Genomic DNA, 10,286 nt, shown 5'->3' with positions numbered 1-10,286 from the left:
TCATTATTATTTATTTTTTTAAATTTTCTTCTGACCCTCATTCACATTTCATAACGAACCGAAATATCAAGCCTGGGTCTTGTCAACGTACATTGTCCCATAAATAGAAACATCACCTGGATTTTGAAATTATATACGTTACCCTTATCGTGCCTCTGCTGTGATAGTGGAGGGGAGTGTTAATTCCAGTGATTTGATTGGTTGAAAAATCACATGGTTTGTAAGTCATTGAGAAAATTGCCCGTCACATGGTTTTCATTAATGTAGCAATCCATGTGTAAACGTGGTCGACTGGAATTTATGGACAGGTTCAATCAACACAAAACGTGAACGGCTGATACAGAGGTCTCACCCGACTGTATGTGGATACTTCCGACATTTAGAAGGAAAAAAAAAAAATCCGATATCGTGAAATTCACGTTTTGAACCTTGAAAACGACTTTACGCAGGGGATCCCCCTTATGGTGAAATGGTGTTCTAGATTATTTCGTTATTCATGTTGAAATCCAGGACTTTGGACAGCATGGGTTCTGACGGGGAAAGAAACCCCCAGGTGACTTCTGTGAAGTGCAAAATCGTGTTAGTAGGAGACTGTGAATGTGGAAAAACTTCATTAATTCAACGATACATCAAAGAAAATTTCAACGAGGTGAGTAAGGTCGGCCCCATGCTGTACTGTAAATGTAATATGAATAGGAACGGAGATCAGGCTTTATTCAACAATTTCTTCTTCTGTGTTTGAAAACCATACATGGAATATCAATATTAATTGATATATATGCATCCTAATGAACTTTTAATTGTAGCTCAGAAATATTCGTTTAAAATGTTACTAGAATTATATGAGGTTAGGCCTAGGACTCAGCCAGGGTGTGTTATGGGGTACAATTTCTGTTCGATTTTCTGTAAAAATTGCATGTATGATGTAACCAGGCTTGGGGAGTGTTATAACTATGATATTACTCAGACGATTATAACCTTTATTTCACATTAGATTAGTTTTCAGTACAAGAGATTTGCAATTTTGTGAGATCATCGGTGGTAACGAACTTTGAGAGTTGAGGAGATAGTGTAATTCACAATGGGGGGATTAAATCCTTCCACCGCAAAAAGCAAAGATGAAAAACTTTTACATACTAAGTACACCTGGGAGTGTTGTAGCTTTGTTAATTTACTGAAGTGTTCAATGGATTTAAAAAGCCGTGGTTATTCTAGCCTTCGGAGGGTGTGGTTAATATTTCACAGCGGTTGATTGCAGTTGCGGTTGATGCGGCCATAAAAATAATCTTTGCTGAAGATCTCAATAAATTGTCTTTTAACTTGTTCACAAAAAAAAAAAAAAAAAAAAAGGAGAGGCCTGCTGGATTTAGGGCCATCAGTTTCTAAATATAGATCCGATGTAAGTGAGACGCAGAATATTAATATTCATGATCAGACATGCTAAATTTATGGGTGTACAATGTGATGGTATATTTTCAACATCGAGGTTTAAAAGTTTTCTCTACGAAAATGCCAGAGGTGACTAGAGTGTCCTAATCTAGATTTTAATCAAAACCTCGAGGGGGTCCCGGTATAGATCTATAAGTTCTTGATAGATAAAGCGACGTTTAACTTGTATCTCTCGCGATCAGGAATTCTTTATTTCGTTCCGATAAAGGCCGAACCACCTTGAAAGATTTAAGATTTCAAAAATGTCATGTCAGACCAGAGAGAGAGAGAGAGAGAGAGAGAGAGAGAGAGGGGGGGAGAGAGAGTTTAATATTCAAAATAAGTGTCCCAGATGTTTATGATGGAATTGCATATACTGGGAAAAAATAAAAAAAGAATCGTGTATTTGACATGATGAATAAATCGTAATAAAACTTAAGATCTTATCCTTTGTGTAGAATCTGATTATGAATGAAAGGTGTCCGAATACAATTTTATCTGTATGTCAACAGTACATTAAATTCACCGTGTCATGGGGGATTGACGGACGGACAGACAATGCACACAGTACTGACACCAATGACTGGCTATCGTCTGTCAGAGTTTACCGCTGTGCTATCGTCTGTCAGAGTTTACCGCTGTGGTTGCGATTGACGATTGGCATCATTAAATTGTGACATTGGTGCAGAAAATGACAGAGAAAGACGTATTGCGTTAATAAAATATATTATGGCTGATGAATGAGAGAGAGAGAGAGAGAGAGAGAGAGAGAGAGAGAGCATCGGTTTGTCCCACCCACTCACACTTCTCATCTGTCCAAAATGCATTTAAGATATGTAACTGATTTGAAAAGAAATAAGGAAATTAAGGTTGAGTGTGCTGTTTGAAGTTTTGAAGTGAGAACATTGACACACGGTGAATGAATGTACAATGAAAGAAAGAAGCCTCTTATCTGTAATTGGTGGAATAAAGGTTACAGAAAGTAGTGGGTTTCTGGTCGGAAATCTCCTTCATTCCTACAGGATGAGGGACAACATAGGGAAAGTACGCTGAAGAATTCGGAAAAGATCGTAATTTTTCGAATTATTTTAAAATATTTGCATAATATAGGGCGATCTCGTACATATGATGTCATAAATTCTTGGGCAATTTGATTGTGGAAGTTTATTTGACGCATTGATATTTCAGTTGCATCTTTATATGCGTCCATGCATGTTTAAATACACAAATCTTAGGATAAGAAATAGAATCTAGAAAGATTTTACTGGGGGCATTCCTACAAATGACAGTTGTTTGAGGTACTAATTAGTACATGTAAATTTCACAGGCTACACGTTGAACTGCCACAGGGTTTTGCTTGTTGTTTAGTTAACAAATATACACACTCAAGAACACGACAACCACCACCAAACAAGCATAGACAGTGTCTTGTTCCAGAAGATCAGACTTTACGCTCCGAGGCATATTTGAAATGTTTCCGGACCTTGTAACACGATAAAGGAAATTGAGCGTGGAAGTCAGGTCGCGATAGCCCGTTGAAGCAATCATTAAAGATAAGATTTGCTTCCTCGCTTGCCAGAGATATCTTAATTGGAGGATGGGGTGTGTTTTCTTGATTTGCCTTTATGCCTGGTGTCAAAGATTCCCCGCAGCCGGGCGCTCAGCCTCACAATGTCAAGGTTCTGTGATTACGTACCCTCCACACAATTGGGAGGGGGGGGTATGTACTCGCAAAACCTTGACATGGTAAGGATGTCGGGCGCTCAATAAACCGAGTTGTTGGTTTATTATGACGTCATCATAGAGTCCAGACCGAGGCTGTATTCTAGATAACACGGTTTATGATAATATTGGTACAAATTAAAATATATATGCATGCAACAAGGATCTTTCTAAATTATGCAAATAACATAACGTGTGAGGTATTAAATAATAAAACATTACGAAAACTCTTGTCCTCTTAATTCTTAAATGCAGTGAAAGTGTAAACAATTTACTCTTTTTTCCCCTGAAAATATCTTCGATAAACAGATAAGTACAGCAATTTGTCTTTCATAATCATCAGAAATCGGCCATAAAACACTTCTAGGGTAAGCAAGATTTGCCTGGCTAGACTTTAATTTTGAATTTATCTTTGTGTATATACGATATTTGCCAAGAAAATAAGAGCTTGTGTGAGTCAGAGCTGTTGATGATGGGAGATATAGGGTCCCCTGATGTTTACCGTGATAAATAGATATGTCTGCTTCTTTTTGATATCGGGGCATTCTACAATTATCTCGTGGGAATGTTGACCCACTAAAACGTGATGCATTCTCCAAAGATGTACCGACTTACCAACTAGGCAGGTTTTGTTTATATGTAGATTATGCACGTGCGAACAAGGGCAAGCATGCATGCTAGGTTGTTTCTGTATGGGAAGATACATGAAATCGGAGCATATCAACTCTACATGAAAATATGACATTTTTATAGATTTTCTGTGTAAATCATTGTTCCATTTTTATGGTGTTATACAGGGTTGAATGATGACTCAATTGTCTTTATACTAATTTCGTTTCAGAATTACACTCCCACATCTTTTGACACATACAATACCACGTACCATGTATCGGATACCTACCGAATCCAAATGTCGCTGTGGGACACTTCAGGTAAATTTTTATACGCTTTGTTATAATGCCCTAATTTCAAATGAAGGACTAGATTTACATCGTCCACGATCATGGCGATGATAGTTATCAGACGTTAGCTTCCTGCTAAAATCGGGCAGGGTGATAAGATAAGCTAGTCTGCTTATTTTGCATATAAAAGGCGGGTCCAGAAAATTTTAGAAGGAGGTGCGACCCAAGTTTGTACTCTTTTCGTTCCAAAGGGGGATTGGGTTGGGTTTGAAACCTTAAAATGGCAGTAACAAAAAAACCCCAACCAAATCTCAGAAATGTTCAACCACATTTAGTGTATATATTGACAACGAAACCACCATTTTTATCACTCAGTACAACAGTGTATCATTCTTGTTAACATTGTAGATTATTGATACTTGTCGTTTTCTCGTGTTATTTGTTTATGTAATATATGTCACTTGATAAAGACGCGAGTTGCGTCGGAATTTTAGTTTTAAATAACCAACAGTGTCGTGGCCTTTTCAGTACTTTTATATATATATATATATATATATATATATATATATACTGTGCCTCTCAATAGTCCTTGCAAAATGTGCTGACGTTGTAGACGCCAGACGCGATGAAATTCATTGATAACGTACGACCTTACACACAACTTCTAGCATATCGACTGGCTTTTTCATACACCTTTACATCGATACCATCTACCTACCAATAATGCACAGAATACTGAAGAGAAACTTAATACAACCGAAAAAGCAGAGATCTCGCCCAAGTCTCGTGCGTTACGTAACTGAAAACCAAAGGTTAATAAGGTGTGGAATTTGTCAATGGACCGAAACGCCGGGGTTACTGATAAAGTACAAATTTCCGTGTGTTTTAACATAAAACTGTTTGAACTCTACGATATTCACAATTTCCGGTTACTGTCCAACATTCTTTCGACTGTCACTAGACTTTAATTAATTAGTTGATAGCATTAATTGTCCTGTAGATGTGAGTGTACCTTGCTTATAGAACATTTATATTGCATCTATTGTCGATATGCGGAAAGGTAACGAACTGAGATCACAGACGCACCTTTGCGAAATTTCACCTGTTGACCCAAATACTTTCTTGGATTATCAAATATAATTGGCGTGGGGATCGTTCTTTCTAAATTACAGGAGTAAAGCGTATTATGATATGAATGTCAAATTCACGCATTCCGGAGCGTGATATATAAAATACGGAATTACCGTCCATAACGCCAACGAAAGCATATATCAGCCATTGATTAAAAAAAAGGGGCATTTGGATAAAAAAAGAAAATCCGGCTTATGGTGATCCCAAGATTACAACATCACTCAGTACAAAGCTGTGGCCAAACATTCCACTGATTCATGTACTACGCGAACCCTGAGAAGTCTTTTTGAACCGATGAATTATGCATATTGAAATTCAGATGAAGTACAGCATTAAAATGAAGTATTTGACAAATAATTCCATTCAATTGTCAACATGATTTAATGTTCCTCGAAAGCGCCCACGCGTAATATTAAATTACTTTCAAGCAAACTGAAAAAAGGGAGGGGGTTAATCTTTAGTTATGGGATTGGTATATTATTTCAATTTGAAGAATTTAAATTTTTTAAAATTTAAAATCCTTCGATTCGATTTGCGTAATGTTCCTTGTTTGGAGGTCAAAGTCAATTGACCTCATATCAGTAGAACAGAACCATTATTAGTTATATATGATACTTATAGAGGAGAAAGGCCATGTGTGATCCGTATAGAAACATGATAGAGGTACATTATTATTAATAAATAATGTCATTTAAACAAATAAAAGTTTCAACTCTGTATCCATGATAACTAAGGACCTTTTATCTGGCTGCAAGAGTTCTGTGTTATTGGTTGTAAATTCGTGGTGTTTTATTTCAAGGGAGAAAGCATTCATTATGTTGGAAGTCAAAGACTCGGATAATGTTTTGTCTGATTGTACTAAAGGATTGAATGAAAGGAACCAATCCTTGTATAAATAAGTAATCAAATAATACATGCAGTTTTAACAGCCTTTGTTGTATTATTTGCGACTCTCGCCATTGTGAAAGGAATGTGAAAATTATATTAAAATGTCCGTTGAAAAGAGCTCATTCATTATACAAAAACCGCGGACTGGGAACAACAATTCGAATGTCATTCTTTTGCGCTAGGTTTTGTCGCTTCAGCGAAGTCCTGTTTGAAATATGGGGTTCCTGTTAAGGCAACTTTGTGCATCATGAATTTTTATTGAGCCAGCACTGGGAAGTTCAAATACGCGGTACATACATGCAGTTAACGGGGAGTGGGGGAGGCCTTCAGACCGTAAATCAAAATAGAACCTTCTCGTATCTTTTCAAAAAAGAAATTTAAATGGAAAGGCTGAAGCTTTTGAAATTATTCTGTTGCCACATTATTTATTGCAAGCGAAATGACGATGCGTTTCTTCGAGTTTATAAATCTGCAGCATGGAGTAATCATTATATTCGGTGATTACACAATTAACGGAAGCGTATTCCACAAACTTTCAAACACAAATTGACTTTTGAATTTCTAATTAGCGTATTATTATTTGAGACAAATTTATTTTTGGCATCTGATGGATTTGTAATGTAAACATCCTCAAGGCCGATTACATCATCTTTAAAAATGCTAAAACATTCGAGCACCTGGTGATAAGCGATGCTTGAAAACAATATCTCTTATATACTATCAACTGTTCTCATGCACACACAAATACCAATGTTAAAAATAATTGATAAAATACCAATGTTAAAGCATTGCCTTGTCCACCTGTTTAAATCTTAATTAAGTTTAAATTTGAAAATGATTGATTTGAATTCCCCTTTACTTGATCTTTCAGCCCACATTTTGGAATTCAATTTTTTGAAATTTTTTAGAAGTGAAATGCGGGAAGGACTTCCACTCCTAGTATTTACACAAGGAACTAAAAATATTTCAGGCAAACAAATCCGCTGTTAAGTGGTGGCTGTTGAAATTGACTTTTAGAAAATTCATTGGGCTAAAAATATTGAACCTCTTTCGTCGATATCACTGTCGACAAGAGCTAGTGATAAATCACTTCATTGAGAGAGGGGCTTAGAAAATGAAAAGAATGGAGATAGTCCATGGTTCTTTTACATTCACTAGTGGGTAAATTCAGACTTGCTTACATAGCGAGGAATCAGTTTAACGTAATTCTGAACTGAAATATGAAAGCCGGTTGACGTTAGTTGATATGAAGTTCACGTTTTTGTCTGAAGTTTTACATACACTTCGGAATTTAGAAATTTTTGTTGAGATTGGAATGACATAAGACACTGATACTGTGTTCTGCTTTCGTCAGTAACGTATACTAGTATTTAAATAAAGATTAGATAGAAAGAAATGAAACATGATATCTCTAAACCTGGACATTTTCTTTTGTTGTAAAAATGTGCTCTTATGATAGTTTTGTATGTAACTTTAACCATAATCAGTAATAATAAAATAATAGGATTAAGTTTAAGATTTTATTGAAATCAAAGATTTCCATTCTGATGAATTTAAAACATTAAATAGAAATCCATTTGTGTACGGGATGACAATAATGTACTTTTGCTTCATTCAGAGCCTCTGTCAGAATATATTTTCTAACGCAAATATCAATAACTTAAATTCATAAACCTTTTCTTTTCTTTCGTTGAAATAGTAAATCACAATTTTACAACAAAATTTTTTTCGACACCATCATGACAGGTAATATTGCTTTAAAAGGAAGTCGGTAGAAATTATTAATGATAAATGAATAAACATGAAGGGGAAAACATTGAAAATGTCTTCACTCTTCTGAAACTCCTTCAATCAGGCGCTCGGCTGTTTCCGTAACTCCAACGAGCGGAAACTATTCCCGAAGATGTGCTTGGTTTGTTCCTCTAGATCATTACTACATGTATGTTGACCAATAGAAACATCGCTTATATATATAAAACTATTTTTGTAGGCTCCCACATGTACGACAGTGTGCGCCCTCTATCTTATGCCGACGCTGATCTCATTATGATATGTTTCTCCGTGGCGGATCCAGAAAGCTTAGACCACGCAATATCTAGAGTAAGTAACATCATCTGTATACAGCGCATGCACAGCTACACATTTCCTTACATGATATCCCAAGAATCCCCTTGTGTGTGATAATATGTCACGTTTGTTTCTTCATAGTGGTCACGTGAAGTTCGAGAACACTGTCCCAAACAGCCAATGATTTTAGTTGGCTGCAAAACAGATCTTCGAACGGATGCAACGAAATTAGCGGAACTTGCCAAGAAACGAACATCCCCTGTCATGTATGATCAGGTAGGTCTATGGTTTCCAATGACGAATAACATATCGCTATAAAAATACACATGAATATGATAGATATGTTTTTACCGTATTTCTTAACGTTTTACTATCTTTTAAAATAACAATATCCCTCTTTACAGGCCCTTAAATCGGCGAAAACCATTGGAGCTTTAGTTTATTCAGAGATTTCATCCAAAGATTCACAGCGAAGCGTAAATGACGTGTTAGAAGTAGCAGCTCTATCTTCCGCCGGAAATAAAACTTCCACACCGGAACAAAGTCCCACCTTTCGCCGACAGAGGTCGTTCATGCGTCGAAAACGCTTCAGTGGAATCGGAGAGGCGAAAGTGCAATTACGAAAGGAAGCAGCCAAAAGTTGTTGCATCATGTGACATTGTGACTGAAAACTGAGAAAAGAAGGTTATGATCTCGGACTTTCCTAAAGGAAAGATAAATGTTTTTCCATTACAGAGCATCAATGTTTTCCATATAAATGGAGCATAAATGTTTGATGTTTTGCATCACTGCTGTGAGGCATGTTATGAATATCAAAGGTCCTGTGGAATTGCCCGGCATTGGTTTGTCACAGTTTATGATAGTCTACATCATTAATTGCTACCAATGTGGTGAAAATAGGAAGAGCTGTTGAGCTCGATATCTATTTTTAAAAAAGTTTGCAGTCACTTTGAACATAGACACATTGAGAAGTTTTTAAAATGACCCATGAACATACTATAGTTTATCATGACTATTACATGTACATACATAAAATGAAACAGAAAATGCTTTCTGGTGCACTTTTGAGGAGAGGTCACGTTTTTTTCTTTTTAAAGTATAGAGGAAATTAATCATGTCTCATATTTTTTCATGAAAACATTATCACTGCAAGCATCATCTACTGTTCAATATCTCGATCGTATACAAATTTTGATTGTCAAACTGTGACAAAATAGTGTCGGGCATGATCGGATCGTGTAGACAAAGTGATGCACATTTTATGTAGGGAGTGAGACAAGGGGAGTTACTTTCCCCAACTTCTTTAGGCTAGAAGTTATTGCAAAGGTGCTATTGCGTGAGAGTATAGACTGATAATTGTTCTACAGTTTGTCTTTCATATTTGTGTATAGTATTGAATGCAGTTATAATTTATTTTTGAGCAAGAGTGTTGTGTGCAATTTCTGGTATGCCGTGTGCAATATTGGAGGCGTGAAGGAACATTGCGGAAAATGTTTTGATTACCTACACGAGAGTAATATTTGAACAAATTTGAAACATAAAATAAACGAAAAAGTCCACTTTTGTGTTTGTTATTTGTGATTTAAAAACATGTCATGTATTGATAAATGATTGTTGTTAATTATTGAGCGATTACCACGGAATAAATAGAAGTATACCACATTGTATGCTAACCTAGAGGAACAATGCCTGTGTTTGAGTACCACGATTAGTCATATGCAAGGCACGTAGCTTTAGTTTTGTTGTTGGGCAAAACTAAAATACTTTAAACTTAAAAAAAAAAACCATTATTGATAATTTTATGGACAGAAAAAGGGCAGCGACGATTAATTGTAAAAACTATATCTAGACTAGTATTAAAGATGAAGATAGCGAACCGTGATCAATCTCGTACCTATAAGCAATGCAAAATAGAGAGTTGGGCAAACACGGATCCCTGGGTATACCAGAAGTGGGATTAGGTGCGTAGGAGGATTAAGCATTCCCTGTCGACCAGTCACACCCACTGAGCCCTGTATATTGATCAGGTAAATGGAGTTATCCGCAGTAAAAATCAGTGTGCCAAGAACGGCCTAACAATTGTTATGAAACAAGTCAGACAGCATGTGCCCCAATGATGGGTTGTACTGGCAAACTAGATTGTTATAA

The 10,286-nt window shown here is 36.3% G+C and overlaps 1 protein-coding gene across 1 annotated transcript; it reads left to right on the top strand.

The window, feature by feature from the left end:
• The first annotated feature begins 204 nt into the window (after positions 1 to 204).
• Positions 205 to 9,697, top strand: LOC125665955 (rho-related GTP-binding protein RhoE-like). Its single transcript, XM_048898991.2, has 5 exons — positions 205 to 649; positions 3,992 to 4,082; positions 8,062 to 8,171; positions 8,280 to 8,414; positions 8,543 to 9,697. Exons 1-5 carry the CDS (start codon positions 497 to 499, stop codon positions 8,792 to 8,794), a joined length of 741 nt encoding a protein of 246 aa, XP_048754948.1. The 5' UTR covers positions 205 to 496; the 3' UTR covers positions 8,795 to 9,697.
• Positions 9,698 to 10,286: the final 589 nt, after the last annotated feature.

This window comes from Ostrea edulis, chromosome 10, assembly GCF_947568905.1.
Source record: "Ostrea edulis chromosome 10, xbOstEdul1.1, whole genome shotgun sequence".
Lineage (NCBI taxonomy): Eukaryota > Metazoa > Mollusca > Bivalvia > Ostreida > Ostreidae > Ostrea > Ostrea edulis.
This window is presented reverse-complemented; position numbering and strand designations above follow the sequence as displayed.

Excerpts from the sequence above, each read along its gene's own strand:
- LOC125665955 (XM_048898991.2), top strand. The coding sequence starts at position 497 with ATGTTGAAATCCAGGACTTTGGACAGCATGGGTTCTGACGGGGAAAGA. Across the intron at positions 650-3,991 it reads TCAAAGAAAATTTCAACGAG|AATTACACTCCCACATCTTT; the intron begins GTGAGTAAGGTC and ends ATTTCGTTTCAG. Across the intron at positions 8,415-8,542 it reads CCCCTGTCATGTATGATCAG|GCCCTTAAATCGGCGAAAAC; the intron begins GTAGGTCTATGG and ends CCCTCTTTACAG.